We start from the raw sequence: 18,180 nt of genomic DNA on the forward strand, positions 1-18,180 counted from the left end.
CCCCATTGCATTTTCCATCTTGCTGCTCTCTATGTGTAGAACACCCTCTGTGTTGTTTTCATACAGGTAAACAAGATTCAGAACTGTGTTCTCACTTTAGGCATACTTGTTAGTTTCTAAAGTTATATTCTGAGGACTCTTCAGAGTAGCCCATGCGAGCTGTGCATGTCTTGAGGATGACCTACAAAGGCTTGCTATTTGGTACCTCCTTTCCCACCCCCCAATCATAGCTATAAGAAACTAAGAAATTCTGATTGACACACAGTTTGCAAGCACAGAAAGGTAGACTGTGTCTTACATTCGGGGATTCATGATTCACTGTACCAGACATACAGAACTGACTCCAGATTCTTGGGCACTATGAAATGGAGGAAACTTATACTTCTCTCTTTTGAAGTGTGTTTCAACCTTTGAATCCAAATTGAGACTCAGTGGGTTTTTGCTAATTGTCCCTAGTAATAAAATTATGGCTTTGCTTCCCTGTGACATGCTCTAGTTAGCAGCCTAAAACCTTGAAATATCAACTCCACAGTGATATGTGTGTATATGTGTAATATATGATCCGGAGGTCATGCAGGCTTGGTTGGTAACAGTGAATATGCTCAAACTATGAGCATATATTATAATACCCACTGATATTATTATTAAAGCTGTTTACATATTATTATTATAATACTAATAATAACAATAATAATAATAATTGTTCATAGCACTATAGAATGAATTAGGAGGGATTACAGCTGCACTTCTGTGGTTAAAAATATCAAAGAGTTCCTTAAAGCCTATCTGCATTAGAAAGCATTGATTTGCACTTATGAACCAGTTTGTGATACAATAGGAATGAAGGCGAGGGACTGAATGTCTGAACTCCCTGTATATACCATCATTTAGAAAGATAGGCTGTGATAGAACCCTTCCCCCCAGCATGCTATTTTGCATCTACCAGAAATTATCCATGTGGAGGTACATTTAAATTTATTTTTCCTTCCCTGTGATTAGTGGTTTAGGAACAGATGTAAAACCTGAGCTGACTGTGTACTCCATCTCTAAGGATCACTGGGAAGGAATACGAAGGGAAGCAGCCAGAAAATGTATGCATCAGGAGTCACCAATCCAGTGACATTCACTGCACTCATGAAAACCATCATTGGCATCCCAGAAAGGACTCTGAACTTTCATTTAAAAGAGAAAGCAAGTCTCTAGCCCTCCTTGAAGGAAAGTCATGGAGAACAATTTACAGGTACCCTCCTAAGCAATTTCTGTGAAATGAACTAGACTTGCTGCTTCTGCTTGTTAGTGTTCTTAGCCAGTAAGTGAAGTCAGAGCCGTAAATGAAAAGTTAGTTGTTTGGACACCAGGCAACAGTAATCCCCAGGGTCCTATGCTTTCCCCTCCCTTTTAGTGCACTTTTCCTGAATCTGTCTTATTTTCTAGTGCTTAGAATCTCCACTTTGCCCTTCCTTTTCCCCTAGCAACTAGGATGCATCTTTCCTGTGATGGTTTTGTCTACGATTAGGTAGTCCCTTATAGGTGATTTTCTGTAAATACTACTACACAATAGGTGTAGGTGGGTGTTAAAGACCTGCCCTCCCAATCCCCAAGAAGGCGAATGTAAAAACATTGTTAAGAGGTTCACGTATGTCTTCTGCTGTGCCAGAGCTAAAGACCAAGCATTCACTGGTCCAAAAAGGTTGGTGACCCCTGGTCTACAAATAAATGTTTCCAATTCAGAAATCTGATTTAGTAAAGTGATTCAAACCTTTTTCAAAGTTCCCAGGATGACATCCACAGTTTACATATCCATATTATAGTTGTTGCTATTTTTTTATTATTTTTCCTTTTACTTTTTTGCTATGACATGAGAAAAATATGCATTTTGTCACATTTCAAAACCACTAACTTTTACTCAGAATAGACCCACTGAAATTAATGGGCTTAGACATTTTCATTCATTCCAATGGGTCAAACTTAGTTGACTACTGCCCAAAATTATTAATTCAATTTACATCCCACCTTTCCTTCCAAAGGAGGGGGGGAAACAGCTTTTTCATAAAAGTCCTTTGTTCTAGGAGCATATTGATTAATAACCATCTAGTATGAACACTAAACAGTTTTTATTTGTTTTGCTTTTGCTCTAAATGCTTAGGACTCACCTGCTATTTAAAAATTGCAAGACATGACTAAAACAAAAAACTAACCCTAAAAATGAAATATTTTTATTGTTCTATGTCTATTTCTGTGGTCTCAACTTTGAACCTATACTTCCATAAAACTACATAGGTCTTTGTATTTGCTATCTACTTTTTGCATTTTTCCTATGCATTTACACTGCACTAGTCACTGTGGGTTAAACCACAGAGCCTAGGACTTGCCAATCAGAAGGTTGACGGTTCGAATCCCCGCGACGGGGTGAGCTCCCGTTGCTCGGTCCCTGCTCCTGCCAACCTAGCAGTTTGAAATTATGTCAAAGTGCAAGTAGATAAATAGGTACCGCTCCGGCGGGAAGGTAAACGGCGTTTCCGTGCGCTGCTCTGGTTCACCAGAAGCGGCTTAGTCATGCTGGCCACATGACCCGGAAGCTGTACGCCGGCTCCCTCGGCCAATAAAGTGAGATGAGGGCTGCAACCCCAGAGTCGGCCACGACTGGACCTAATGGTCAGGGGTCCCTTTACCTTTACCTTTACTAGTCATGGAAATACCCAGATACAATGACACCAAAAAAGTACAGTGGCCCAATTTAGACATAATGCTAATGTTCAGATATAACACTAAGTCATGGTTTGGCATTACATGAGTGCTTCCCTGTCCTCTTCTCACCCAGTAAATAATAAAAGTTCAAATGCTTTTGACTTTCCCTTGTTGTTTCATCATATATAAGATAATGGATTATCTCAAACTACGGTTATTCTAAACAAGCCAACTTCATAACCCATGGTGATTGCTGGTGTGAGTAACCATAGTTTCTTTTGACATCTAAACTGGGAACTATGGTTGCCAGGTTCAGATCAAACCAGTCTTTGAAAACATGAGCTGGTGTCAGTTTCTAATTGGCCCAGTTTGGTCATAACAGAAGGGCATTACTTATTATCTGAACAAGTCTTAAATCATGGCATGGAGAGAAGGGTACAGGCAGTGTGGGAATGGATTACACAGGCACATGTCTCATGTGTAGCTCAGCTTAATAACATGTTGCTGTACATTTAAACCAGGTGTTTATCATCCTCTCAAAATAATTTAGTCCCTTAAGTCCATCCCTATATTATTCCTTTTCTAGAAAGTTTTGTAACACAATCATCTACATTGTTGCTTATTTCATTCCAAATTTAATTGAACGTGTTGCAAGAATGCCATCACTGATAAAGATACATCAGTAGATACAGTCACCAGAAACATAAGGGTGGCCTCGTGCTGATACAACCCTTATTCTACTTGATCATTTTCTATTCTTTGTTTATTGCCATTCTCTTAATCAGATTAAAATGCCTTAAGGCAGAGAGGCCTGTCACTCTTACATGTTTGTTCATATCTAAAGCACTGAGTAAAATCAATGTTTTGATTTTGCTCATTCAACAGTTTGTTCATAGGCCTTCTTCTAAGATAGATTTATTCAAACTGATGACCTGAAAGCAAATGTTCAATAGCAAGGGCCTCTGTTCAACCACAAATCTGGTATGAAATTGTTCATCGGCCCATCACTTATTTCCCTACATATTGATTGGGTCTAATTAATTTCCATGTATTGTAAAAAGCATACCTTGCCCTTCAAAATTATTTGTCCGTGGGCTACACACTGATCACAAAATTCAGATCTCACATTGGTGTGTTGGGAAACAGTCCACCTTGGCCTGTGGTGTTTTGTTAGCCGCTTGATTTTGACTCAAGTTCAGTCTATGTCTACTTCATTTTTCTCTACACCCACCTCCATTCACTACTGGCAAATCCAAGAATATCTGTAACTTTGTCCAGAATTCAATAGCAATGCCAAGCTCTTATATTTTCACCCACTCAGATAAAGCTTACCAAATTATGGACAAATGAGTGTAGGGATATCTGTGCTAGGCACATTTAATTTTTTAATTTTTAAAAAAAGAAAATTCCCATATGATATTTTTATTTTAGGATAGAATTGGATAAATAGAAATATCATAAACTTCCATAGTATTTTGTGGGCGATTGGTCTGAAAATTGAAGAGATAGGGAGAGATACCCTAGAGTAAGACACTTACCAAACTGCAGACAGATAAGACCCAGGGCTTTTGTGCTAGGCAGGCTGTATAGGTGATTCTGGAGTGGGCAAAATCATTCCCTCTGATTACAAGCTAATTCCACCTTCTTGATCCTGTAATTTTTCTTAAGCTAGAGACAAGTCTTTTAATTTTGCAAAGCTGCTCCCTTTCCCTCCTCCCGCCATAGCTTGGTCTTTCCCTTATATGGTAAGCTTGGAGACATTTACTAATTGCTTTTTATGTATGGCTTGCTGAGGCACAACAGGGCATTTCAAGGGTCCCTGCTTTGACTTATGCAGCTTTGCACACATCCTACTTCATCTCAGACAAACTCAAAATCTCTCAGAAGCACCCTGCCTTGGCTTGGAATTCATCCATATCCAAAGCACATCTCTATTTCCCACCAGGTTTTATTGTACTTTCCCCCAGGTTACTTACTCGCTGTATTAGGTAAAGTTAAAGGGACCCCGACCATTAGGTCCAGTCATGGCCGACTCTGGGGTTGCAGCCCTCATCTCGCTTTATTGGCCGAGGGAGCCGGCGTACAGCTTCCGGGTCATGTGGCCAGCATGACTAAGCCGCTTCTGGCGAACCAGAGCAGCGCATGGAAACGCTGTTTACCTTCCCGCCAGAGCGGTACCTATTTATCTACTTGCACTTTGACGTGCTTTTGAACTGCTAGGTTGGCAGGAGCTGGGACCGAGCAATGGGAGCTCACCCCGTCGCGGGGATTCGAACCGTCAACCTTCTGATTGGCAAGTCCTAGGCTCTGTGGTTTAACCCACAACGCCACCTGTTTCCCTTACTCCCTGTATTAGGAAGTTTGTAATGTCTGATGTCTCACTGTGCTTATCTTATGTTGGAAGCTGCCCAGAGCGGCTGGGGCATCCCAGTTGGGTGGGAGGGGTATAAGCAATTAATAGTAGTAGTAGCAGTGATGGTGGTGGTGGTGGTAATAATCATTTTTTTCATCCTTTCCATGAGAGTAGACCTTTTAGCTTCAATTTTGTCCCCCATGCCTTTTAACATGTACACTGAGGTTGAGAACCTCTAGCCCATGGGCCAGTCTTGGCCCACCAGGGGATCCAATTGGGCTTGTGAGACCTTTTTCCTGAACCCATGCCTCCCTGCCCATCAGATAATGGGCAGAAGGACAGGATTTAATCCTGCACAGGCTGTCATCCACTGAGCAAGGATAAAAGCCCTGTGCAGACGCACCCTTTGAAGCACCTTGCATGTGACAAATGCTTTAAAGAGGCTTCCACAAAGTAATGTAGCCCCTATACTCCTGTTTGAGCCTCTGGAGGCTCAAATGAGAGCATAGGGGCTATTTTAAAATCTTCTACAAGTTTCTCCACTCCCTATGAGTTTCTGATTCTGGAGGCTTGAAATGGAAGCATGGGGAGACTTTGGTTCCCTCCAGTTCCTTTTTAAGCCTTTGCAACTGAAAGCTTTAAATGGCAGTGCAGGGAGGCTTGCAAACCACAGTGTATGACCACTGGGAAGAGTGCATAGTGAAGAAATACCATGGGGCATCTGTAGCAGCACAACCAGATGCCTTCATCTGCCCCACCAGCAACAAAACATGTCTTTTCCGTATCAGTCTCTACAGCCACAGCAGGCACTTCAACCTTCCAACAGTTTGACTTCACCCCCAAAAGTACACTCCTCCATTGTCCCCCGATACAGATGCCAGAAAGACTCTATACATGTATCAAATTTGACCTAGGAGGCAGATCTTGATAAGGATCTTGCTCATGTAGCCAAATGATTACCCACCTCTCATCTACATGAAACCAATGGGGCAGAGGGAGAGTGAAGTATGGGATCATCAGAATTCTATGACTCCAATACCTGTTTTTCCTTTGCATCAAATCCAAGTGAGGGAGTGCAATCCATGAATGCATATCTGGCTGCTGCTCTGATTATATCTCCTGTTTCAAAGGCAAATATTACTGCCTGAATCTATTTCCACCCCCACCCCCCTGTTATCACTGTATCTTTTGATGTAGTCATTGGCACCCAGTGTCCAAAATTGTATGTGACATTTAATAACACTTTGTTCTGCATCTGTTTCATTTTCTCTGCCTTGAGACTCTAGTATCCAGTGCAGGTGCATTTGCACTCAGTGGTTATTGCTTATTCCAATGTTAATCAAATCATCAACCACCCACGCCATAAATAGTGAAAGGTAACTAAGGAAGTCTCCACAAAAGTTAAGTGACCCAAGCTCCTTCTGGTTCCCTTGTAATTTGAGCAACGGACCTTATGGTCCAAATGTTTCATATTATTATTAAGACTACTATTATTGGGTTGTATCCAGTGGTGGCTTTGAGTAAGCACTAAGCATTTCTGTTTGTGCAAGGTGGGGCTCCCAATTTTTTGCTGTTTCGCCAACTCACTGCAGCTTCCCATGCCCCCCAAGCTACCCCTGAAGATATGAGACACAGAGGAGGCAAAAATAACAACAAATGAAGTTAGAGCAGAGTCAGAAAGGCAAGAGAAATAAAGGATGATTGATGCATTTATTTATGCAAACCACTGTCCAGCATATCAGATGATTAAAATGTTATGTTTTCTCTCAATTTAAAACCTTCTATCAGCAAGAAACCTACACATATTGGGTCAGTTGCTTATTTAGGAACTGAACTGTGAGAGATTTAGTTTGAAGCCATTAGTCCAATTAGTATCTGCTATGCTTGCTTGTAGTATATTTTGCTGGACTGGGATGTTTGCCAGTGAAATGAGGGATAGCATGTCAGCCCCACAGTTCGAAACTGACATTATAAAAGTAGGGCAAATAAATTAGGTCTCAGTCATAGTAAGGGGAAATCAAAGCAAGGAGCAACTCAATAACTATTTAATAAGACTCATACTATGGGAATTAAAGAAAAACAACAGGTGCTGTGATTCAAGCATCAAAAGAATATACATTTGTGCTCCTTTTTCTAAAACATGTGATTACCTTCTCACATTTTTTATCAAGTAGAAACCACCTCTGTGGTTTTAGGGCTATTAATTTAAGAGAGTCATCAGGGAAAATAAAGAGTAACTAAGGAACCTAAGAAGTAAAACTATACACTCACAGAATAGCAAACTTCAGAATACACCATGCGTTACAATTCTTATACTTAATTGTACTTAATACTTAATACTTCATTGGTGGGGCATCCACATGCAATTAATCATTTCAATCAATTCAGAATTGGTTTGGGTTTTCTCCAAGCCTTGAGAATGCTTAGAAAAGTATTCAGCTTATGATAAAAATTCTCCAATGCATGACAAGACCCACCAGCTCTTTCATCTGCCAATTTCTATCACCATCTCCTTTACTATATTTTCCCCAAACTTGTGAGGGGTGGTGGGATGGGAAGGATATGGCAGCCAAGCATTTCTGCAAAAGCAGAGGGCTTTCCCCAAGTTTTCAGCTCTGTGCAGTTGAGACCTCTGATCATGCATGGGCCCACTATTTTTACAGGAAATGTGGCAAATGAGATAGCTTATCAGAGTTAACTGAAGGCAGTTCCATCCAGAGTCAGAAATAGCAACCAAGCGCACCAAGAAGGCTTGGTTGCTTTGGAATGGAAATGTCTTCAACTTACTGTGAGAAGAACTTTTTGTTTTTGTTTTTAAAAAACCTTCTGGCCAATGAATAAAGAGCATGAAAAATACTACCCTTGCTAGAATTCATGTTGGCAGGAATGGACAATGAAGTATGGCATAGTAAGTCCACAAACTATATACAGTTAAAGACTAACAGATTTGTTCTAGCATTAGATTTCATAAACGAGAGTCCACTTCATCAGATATGTGATGAAGTGTTGCATATGATGAATTGCACTCCCATCCATACCAGGTTATCTCATACCAGATGTGCTAGTCTTTAAAGTACCACAAAATTCTTCATTGTTTTTGAAAACAAAGGATTTTGTTGCATATTGTCGATAAGGTATGTCATACAATCGGGTGGGGCAGAGGGGCAAGGAATCATGCAAGCAAGATAAACTGCAGGAGAGGAATCCCCCAATGAGAAAATGCCTCAAACCCACTGAGAAAAAGTATCAAACAAAAACAAACAAGCAAATTGGGCACCTGTGTGAGTTTAGCAACAGGGTGAGGAGACCGGTACAGACATTCCACTCTTTCCCATTTTAATATTACAATTAAAAATGTAATATTACAAATTACAAATTCCCAAGTGAACAACAACTATCCATGAGGGAACAAACTATCCTCTTGTGCCAGGAATCCACCACCAGGGACCCAGATTCTACTGATAGTGAGTGATTTGATTATAATGGAAACAGACAGTTGGATTTGTCATGGCCATGGCACGATGATGTTCCTGCATGCCAGGCATGATGGTAACAGATATCATAATTCATCTAGATAGGTTGGCAGATAAAGCTAGGGAGGCATCAGCAGTCATTCCACATGTCAACATCACTGACAGGAACAAATAAAATGTGGTTCTAGAACCAAAATTTAGGGTGAGATGTAGAAAACTGAAATCCAGGGCCTCTGCTGTAGCTTCCTCAGGTATGCTACCTGTTTCATGCATAGGACCAGTTAGAAAGGTGGAGCTGAGAGGTCAATGAGCAAACAAAATTGTGGCTTTTTATTTTATTTTTATTGCTTCTTTGAATTCTGTGGAATTCAAACTGTAATAAAAGAAAAGAAATAAAAGAAGCAATAAAAATACAATTAAAAATCAATACTGTACAGATATTTAATGCAATGGATGCACCACTTGTGGTCTTCAGCCATAAATCCAAAGACATGCCATGGACCACCTGAATGGGAGCCCCTGATGTACATGAAAAGGTCCCATTACAGGAGTTCATTTAGCTGCTCCAATATAAACTTTGATTAAAGAATAAAATAGTGGTTTCAGATTTATGCCACTCACAATCTGTTACTGAGGGCTTTTCTAGTACACACTATATATCTAAGTAGTCCTTTCTTTAAAACAAAAACAAAAAAAGGTTGAACGTGTGCTATTTGAAGATAAAAGCATGAGATCAGTAAACATTCCAGAACAATTCTAAAGTTAAATTGAATGAAATTAGAAACCCAGTGTAATACTGTACATATAGGTGGTGTCCAATGTTGTCTGTCTGCAAATGGAAGTTATTTGTCAGCAGAAAAAGCCAGTGGCAATTCTCAGCAGTTTCCCCTCCACTCTGAAGCCTCCTATGCCCCCTCTAAATTTGCTCCGGAGGATCCTCAAACATTCTAGTTTGCACCAGGGTGCAGTGGGCTGCAAGACTGGATACTACTCTGTGAAACTGTGATCACTTTAAGATATGTTAACCAGTGGCAGACCTTGGGACCTCAAATTTGAGCAATGCCCTGTGAAAAGCCAAAATCCCCCCACCTCCCCCTTTCCATTCTACATAATAGTTGTGGTGCCCCCTAAGCTCCGCATCGCACCCAGTGCGAGGAAACCAGTCGTGCGCCCCTAAATCCACCTCTGTGTTATTTTATGGAATTTGACATCTTGGGCGGGGGTGGGGTTGTGCCCTTCAACCAACCATGCTAGGGTAAAATATTAATAGCTGAATTTGCTTTCTTGAAATGTGGTACCAATGGACTGAAAACTACTTTTATGCCATTCAGACTGCCATGATAATTGTCCATAAGGTTCTCGCTTTGGTTATCAGATCCTAACTCCACTGAGAACATAGACTGCACTGACTGTATTCCTGGCATTTTGGGAGACGTGGGGATAAAGGAAAATGGTGGTTGAACTGACTGCTCCAGCAAGAATTCAAAATGCATTCTAAAGGGCTCCAAACTCAATCAGCAGCAGAAGCCGAGTGCAGAGGAATAAGGGGGAGCTATTTCGACAGCAAATAACTATTTTAAAGTCTTTTTGTTGGTTCATAAAAGGACAGATTACCATAATGTATTGTGTTTTCCATGGAGAAAAGTTCCTAGAAAGCCCATCTATCTAATGAATTGTTCTTCATCAATGGCCAATTGTTGTAATTTCTCATTGTAGCCTGAAATCTTCACATATAAAATAATGGAAGTTGTTTAAAAACAATGGCTTCTAATCTCAATTGTAATAACTCACAAATAATTGTCAAAATCCATAGTTTCTTCATGCCATGTTTATGCTAATTTAGCTTGATGAGCTGATTATGTCTGTTACTATCTTCCTGATATTATATCAGAAAAAGGACAAACTAAAAGGCATACAGAGTAAATAATATGTAATCAACTAAAAATGTGGAATAAGTAAAAAGAAAAAGCAATTTATTGGCAATTGAAACTGAGCATTCCTTCAATGATAGGTTGTTATATAAAATTTCATACTTGGACGTAACCATTTCTGTGATATTGATTGTGTGTGTGTTTGCAGAAAATATTATACCAGATGATAGTGGTAATTTATGACTAAACTTACTTAACATTTGTCAAATTTTACTTGAATGCTGTGGCTCTTGAGTAGCAGCTTCATGCCAAGCATAATGGTAAAAGCGGTGTCAGAGGGCCTTGGACTTAGTGGGAAAGGAAATGTGCTTTTGTGAGCATCGTATCTTAGAATATCATGAGATTTTTTATATTTCCCTGTATTAGCAAAATATACAAATTCAGCCATCTTTGTCTAAACTGTATAAGGCCATGAAAGTGTAAGTTGCATTAGCTTCTCTATAGCTTATCTCCAGAAAAGAAAAACTTTAATGAGTTTTATATCACTTAAAAACAAATTCTTCTGTACCTGTTGAACATATCTGGGAATTTAACAATAATTAAATTACTTTAGCAATGGAAAAAAAAGGTGGAATAAGTATATGTAATTAAAATGTGCATCGATTTTTTAATTTACATCAGTGGCTGCACCTCTACTATCTGGAGCCGCAGTGCTGCAGGAAGCAGGAGAAATGGTTGAGATGCAAGAATGTATTTTAAGATAAGAGCACATTGGCATGGGATATTTTAACACCAACCCTAGTCTAGACACCATGAAGGTACAGTGGTACCTCGGGTTAAGAACTTGATTCGTTCTGGAGATCCGTTCTTAACCTGAAACTGTTCTTAACCTGAGGTACCACTTTAGCCAATGGGGCCTCCCGCTGCCGCCACATGATTTCTGTTCTCATCCTGAAGCAAAGTTCTTAACCCGAGGTACTATTTCTGGGTTAGCGGAGTCTGTAACCTGAAGCGTCTGTAACCCAAGATACCACTGTACTGCCAAAGCACCTTGCCTACAGTGCAGATTGAGTGGCTCACTTGCTTGCATCTGACAGAAAACTTCCCAAAGGCATTGTACAGACCAGATATATTAGTTATGCATTGACGACTATACAATGTACAACTGAACTCACACAGTTTTGTCCTCGTGTAGATGCAGCTCTTGGGAAAGAAAATGACTATTGTCTTCGGGTACAATCCAAAGACAGACTCATGTAAGTTCCGATGAGTCAGAACTGAAGCAAAACATCACATAAATCATTCTATGCTGGGTCCTATGAACTCCAGATGGAGTTTGTTGCCTCCATCTCATTGCAGCCTCCCGATCCTGACATCCAAAGACCCTTAGGAATGGTGTGATATGAGACATGGAGTGGTCACAGCTGGAGGGGACCAGCAAAAATAAGGACAGCCTTGTCTGGTGAGCAGGAGCTCCTTCAGTTTACACAAGCCATCCGTTGGATCAAATCCACTGCCTTCATTTGATGTATTTTAGTGGGACTTGGGTACACCTAGCATTCTGTGCATTGTGTCTCTTTTATTTGCAAACCATCACTCTCCACTTCCAGCCACTTAGGCACTAAAAGAGAAAAGAAATTATCAAGATGGAAAAGTTTGACAAAAGTCACCACTAAAACTAAGTACTTACTTAATCACTTCCTCTGTCTAAAAATCCAGGAATGTGGTGGGTTGGTGTCAACTGTGTTTTGCCCCTAAAAAATGTTAACTATAGTTGTTTAGGAAGGCTTTGCCTCTTTCTCAGTGTTAAAAAGAGTAACCAGAATAGTTGGGTGGAAACACACACTTTCTAAACAACAGATACATTTTTTATCTTGATCAATGTGGAGCCAGAAGCAAAATGGCAGTAATAAATGCCAGGGGCCAGGTTGTGATCTGAGAACACATGAAAGAAACCTCCACCTTTTAAAAACTAAGCCAGTGCAGGAGATGGGTGCCTCCTGCCAGGGAACACGGAGAACAGAAATACCAAGAGCCAGTGTTGCTTCTCCTTTATGATTGCAAAAAGGATTTCTTTGGGGTCTATTTGCCTCCACAACGAAAGGCAACAGCAGACTCTCCTGGAACTCCGGCTGTTATGTACATAAAGCTGGAAGGCTGGTGCCTTGAGGTTTTAGCCTCAGAAGACCTGTACCAATTAACAGTTCAATAGGCACTTGGAGAGCCTGAAAGTGAATGAGCCTTGCATACCCTGGAACTTTTCAGGACAAGGCAGGGAAAGTTAGGGAGATCTGCTGAGGATCAAACACCATGCTCTGTACTAGACACAACAAAACCAGGGCTGTGGAGAGCCAGCCAGGGAAATAAGGCTTGTCAGAACAGCGGGAGCAGCAAGGGAACACACCGAAACCATGAGCGACAGTAAGCAAAGCAACAGGTTAATTTGCATTTTAAAATAGCCTAAAACCCAGCTACCACTTGCAATATGTTTGGGAAGCACCAAGTCAGCCTGGCTGTTTACCAACCGGATCCTATTTCTAACAGCCATCTGGGAGTAAAGTTAAAAGCAGCACTGATTTCAATAAAGTCATTTTGAAGTCACTAGGTCAAAGTAAACCAGAGGGTAAACCTTCTGTCCTGAGTTCAAACGATGACCGCTGCATCAATGTAAGAGCGGTGAGCAGGGATGGTCCTATTTTAAAGCCTTCTCCTTTACTATGCGAAACTACTAGGAATGAGGAAAGCAGAAGGTAGCACCATCGCGTTGAGGAGGCGCGCATCAGCAAGGGCAGGCGGAGGCTCATTCAAGCTTACCTGGAATCCAAGCCTTGAGATCTCAGTCCCAGGTAGCAACTGGGTTGAGGGAGGGGTGGCGCTTTGCACATGGACAGCGGCAGTCGTGTTCTTTCCCCTGCCCCCTGCAAAGGAGCTCTGACCCAAGCTGCGATGGGGCAGGAAGGGCGAGACCCGTTAGGGGTTAGGCTGTTCTCCGCTTACCTGAATGCCTGGAAGAGGTGAAGAACCGGGGTGCCTGCGCGCCCGCTCGCTCCCTGGAGGAGGACGACGAAGACGACGAGATCACTCTGGCTTCTCGATCCACCGAGGCGGAGGAGTAAAGGGCGCCGCCGGTCGTGTAGCGCCGAGCGATGACCCGTTCCGCCCCCAAGGGGTGAAAAGGCGCCTGGTGCTGAGGGCGGCTGTGGCCGCTGCCCCTCTCGCGAAGGGCTTTGAGCAAGAGTTCCAGCAGCGCCTTCCTGTCCGCCGCCGCCGGGCTCTGGAGGTCCCGGGTCTTGTTCTTGGCGGCGGCGGCGCCCTCGGCTCTGGGCGCCCGTCCTGAGGTGAAGAGCAGGAAGAAGAAGAGGGCAGGCAGCGCGTGGTAGCGGCGGCGGCGGCGGCGGCATGGCTTGGCCCCTTGCATCTCTCGGCCTCCTGAGGGGAAAGAGAGCGAGGCGGCGAAGGCAGCGCTCGGCGGTTAGCTCCTGCTGCTGCTGCTGCTGCCCCTTCCCGCCCTCAGCTCCCGCCTCATCGTGGGGCTGGCACTGGCCGCGCAGTCTGGGGCTCGAGCGGAGGGACGACACGCCGAGCCCCGCGAGCGCGAGGCCGCTCTGGGCGGCGGGTTGGTCGCTGCTGCTTGCGGGCGCGCCAAAGGCACGTGTCGCGGTGGCCGCGCCGGGGAGAGAAAGTAGGGCGTCCGCGCGGCGGCGGCGGAGGCTGCTTCCCAGAGGCTGGAGCCCTAGCTCCTCTCGGCTTGGCCGCTGCGAGGGGTGTCAGGCCAGCTCCCCGGGCGCGCGCTCCGCTAATAGTCCCAGCGGGGGCTTCGCCAGTTGCCAGCCCGGACGCTCGCTTCGCGCTCGGGTCTGTGCCCGGCGTGTGAAGGGAGGAGGAGAAGGAACACCAGGCGGAGCGGGAGGAGGAGGAGGGAGGGGCTCTTGGGGCTGTTCCCGCCGCCGCCGCGACCCCGCCCACCATCAGGCCGCCGCCGCCGCCGCCGCGGCTTCCCTTTTAGACCCCGGAGCCCTTTAGGGCACATTTATAGACACGGATTATGAGGAGGGCATTAAGCAGGCCACGCATTTCGCGATCCGCGGGGCTTTAGGCGGGATTTGCCTGGCTTTCTTTCCCAAGCGCTCCTGGGGCTTTAAAGCGCTCGACGGACGAGTTTTCACTCGGAGCAGGGGGGCGCCAAATAGGGTGCGGGGGGCTACCCCCGACTTCCCTCTCCCGAAGGAGAATTTGTTAATGAATTTGTAGGAGTATCTGCTTATTTCTTACCCGGATCTTTAGGTCTGTGATCAAATATGGGACTCCACACACACATTGCTCGGGTTATCTCTCTCCGGGGCGCGCCGTTGCACCAACGTTGCGCGCACCTCGAAAGTGATTCTATGGGGCGGGCTAGTTATTTGTTTGTTTGTTTTCAACACTGCACAACGCCTGGATTTTCTACCCCAGTTTATTGATTTCCCCCACCATGGAATATGGCAATTTGAAAGGATTTGTAATTTGACATCTTTTCTAGAATGGGCACCCAGGACATGGAGGATTCGTCCGAGGTGCCGTTCAAAATCTAACTCCAGGACTTGGAAGCAGCAACCTGATTTCGATTTTTAAGCATCTCTGTTCAAACCTATTAAGAAATTACACCCTTAACCCAAAATTATATTCAGAAGCCAAAGTCTCTCTTTCTCTCTCCCTCAAACACAGCTAAAATCTTTTGCATCGCGAAATACTATATTCTCAATTTTTTTTAGCCCTTCCGGAAAATTCCTTGGTCGTTCCTTTTTTTGTTTTTGTTTGTTTTAACAGTGTAATCCTATGCTTGTCTACTCGAAAATAAACCCTAGGGAATAAAATGGGGCTTGGTCGAAGTGTTTGCAAAATTGCAGGTTTAATATCCCTCCGCCTCTATCATCGACGGCAACTACAATATTTGGCTTCGTAATCTGTCTTTATAGGGTGGGGTTTTTCTTCAAGCTCTGATTTGGGTGGTCTTACGCCTACACCCACCCATACCTCTACCGCTTTAAATCCAGCCCTGCCCATTCTGCTGAGTGGGGCCCTGGGCTACCTTCCCGAGGACACCCATGTTTTAGACCCCCTCGGAAAAAGAGAGAAGAGATTGGAAACCCGACCACGAAGGGACTCGGGCTCCCGAGCTCGGTACTTTATCCCCCTAAGTAAGCTCTCCAAATATAGCGAACAATTAGGATTAAGGGAGGGAGAATATTAATTCAGTTATTCACAAACCCACTTCTTTGGGTTCTGTCTCTTCCAACTCCCTTTCACCCAGTGTTGTCTTTGGGGGGGGAGGGAAATCTAACGGGGGGGGACACAGAAACACCCACCCGGTGGTCGTAGCGTCTGCACAAATGCAAACTTCTTCCATTCGCCTTCCTCCTTGGCAGGTGCATCGCCTGGGAAGCGATTTCACTGTTCCTTCATACCTCCCACCCCCGAGGGCACCCTGATTCATTTCAAGCAGAAATATACTAGTAGACCCTAGTAAACCCAGTAAACCATAGTAAACCCTCAGTAATACTCAAGGGGCCCCCGTCCATTCACAACAACGTTGAGAGACCTGCCTAAAGCCTGTCGTGAGTCTTTTCAGGGGCGAGGAAAGGACTTTACCGTGCCAAAGTTGCCTCTTCGGTCCTGCGACTTCCCCGCTTGGAGGCTGGTCTGCGATCCGTAAAAACTGCGTCCTGGGCGTCGCGTCGCAGCCGTCGGAATTGGCTGCCATACACCTGGCTTATATAGTTCCGCCTCAGCCAGTTCGCTGGAGTGCTATCGACTTTAGGTGGGTGGAAGGCAACGAAGTCTTCTCTTAATCATTCTTATTCGGCTCAACGAGGGTCTCCCCCCTCCCTCCTTTTCCTGACAAACTTCCTCCTCCCCACTTTTTTTTCCTCCCCTGAGGACGCAGGTTCAAACTCATGGAGATGACTCCCCTCCGCTACTTGTGAAATGAGATTGTCGCCCAGATTAGAGGATGCTCAGAGCTCATATATCCGAGCGCTTTGCTTTCTTAGGTTAGTGGGATTCCCTAGCATTGACGTATGGGGGGGGATGACCGGAGTGGGTGGGTGAGACACGCAGCAGGAAAAGTATTTTTCCTCCTAGAAACTGAATTGAGAGTGAAAGACCTTCTTCATTTCAAAGGACAGGTTGTGTATAAATTGCTCAAAACTAACCGTGAGTTGATCTTGGGAGAAAGGGGGGGGGGACGACACAGTAAAGTTAGCATCAAAAGGGAGAACAAAAAAATTGAGCCTATTCAAAGTTTTATCTATGGCTGCAGAATGCAGACACACCATTTATTCAAAGTACACTCCCCCCCACCACCCCGCGCCCCCCACAAAAAAAGAATAATGGGAGATGTAGTTTATCCTTCACAGGACTACAACTTCCAGCACCCAAAACTACAGTTCCCATGATTCTTTGTAGGACAGGGATTTATTTAGAATGCACTTTAAATGTATAGTGTGAAGTGACAATAAAATATCTTATGACACCCTCACAATAATTCATTCAATCAACCATGCTGGTGTAAGGGAAGCAGAATGGCCTCAGTCCAAGGAAAGCATTTTAAACCCACCAAAGTCAATGGGCTTTGAATATAATTTAAAATGTCTGCAAAATAAAAACAAGAAAATGTTTTTTTTTATGCACAGAATCAATTGTTTTGACACGGCCCTGCTTTGAAAATAAGAGAAAGAGTCACTTTCCCACCATAGTGTTTACTGCTGCAAGAGAGCATTGGGACAAAGTTTTTAATGAGATCCAAAAACGAATGGGGTTGTGGTCCAAAAAGATCCAAGCATATGTGTGCCTACTCAGAAATAATTCTCATTAAATGCAATGGGACTTATTCTTAGGGAGTGAGCTTTAAGATGTGCTCCTTTGTCCTCCCCGTCCCCCACTTTCCCCATCCCTCTTCCTCCTCATTTTGGCTCTTGCAGGTTCTGCCACATTTTCCCAGCAGCGTACTGGATGTGTGGGAGAATGTTTTTTTGAAAATGGGGCTACGGAAACATTGATCTGTATCCCTCTGAAACATGACATCTATCTGAGCAAAATCATTCGCTACTAGGGGTATCAACAATGTCAGGATACTTTTGGTAGAAGTGTTAGAAAGCTGATATTTAGTATATACATAGTCCCAACGCACCTCCATCTCATTTTGCTCCAACAGGAATTTACGGTAATGTGAATGATCCCGCATTTTAGAGGAAGGCCTCATCCAGACTGGAGTCTGATGTGACGTTGAAGCTGCTTAGGTCACTATTCTCTTTTGTGGTTTACACATGGTGTCTTCTTCCTCAGTGGTACCTCCCACTTACCTCCCACCCCCCTCACAGATAATCCAGTAAGGGGAGAAAGTCTGATATAAAATTGCACATTACATGACAGTGGATGTACTGAAGCACATTGTATGGTCCCCCCCCCAAAAAAAGCGTAGTGCTGCTTTACTGACTGCACCACCTGCTAGATACGGCATTTCCGTGCACTGCATCCTTTCCCACCAGTTGCTTTATCTTTATAATTAAAACCACTTTTTGTGCAGAATGGCAGTTCCACAAAGCAACTGTATTAAAAGCAAAAAATAAAATGTGCCCATGCAAGTACAGGAGGCAAGAAAAGGAAAGCAGAAAGGAAATGAAGAAGCAGCCTCTCATGCCAATAATTTCAAATGATTGCCTGGATTTTTAACATTACTGCTCATTGGTGCAAATTTGCTATATTGAAAAACTTGTAGAGGAATGATTGTTACAATTATTGGACTTAGCTGAGATGG

The 18,180-nt window shown here is 43.6% G+C and overlaps 1 protein-coding gene across 3 annotated transcripts in view; it reads right to left on the reverse strand.

Moving 5' to 3' along the window:
* Positions 1 to 16,332, reverse strand: part of ALKAL1 (ALK and LTK ligand 1) — a 31,986-nt gene extending 15,654 nt beyond the window's left edge. The window contains exons 1-3 of one of the 3 annotated variants that reach the window (XM_083623124.1): positions 16,014 to 16,332; positions 14,658 to 14,768; positions 13,383 to 13,814 (exon numbers count right to left, since the gene is read on the reverse strand). In XM_083623124.1, coding sequence (XP_083479250.1) covers positions 13,383 to 13,814; positions 14,658 to 14,768; positions 16,014 to 16,125 — 655 coding nt within the window. In that variant the 5' untranslated portion in view covers positions 16,126 to 16,332. The remainder of the gene's footprint in view (positions 1 to 13,382; positions 13,815 to 14,657; positions 14,769 to 16,013) is intronic. The other 2 variants (XM_083623123.1, XM_083623125.1) reach the window with 2 other exon arrangements.
* Positions 16,333 to 18,180: the final 1,848 nt, after the last annotated feature.

This window comes from Podarcis filfolensis (assembly GCF_964270895.1).
Source record: "Podarcis filfolensis genome assembly, chromosome: 7".
NCBI classification, from domain to species: domain Eukaryota; kingdom Metazoa; phylum Chordata; class Lepidosauria; order Squamata; family Lacertidae; genus Podarcis; species Podarcis filfolensis.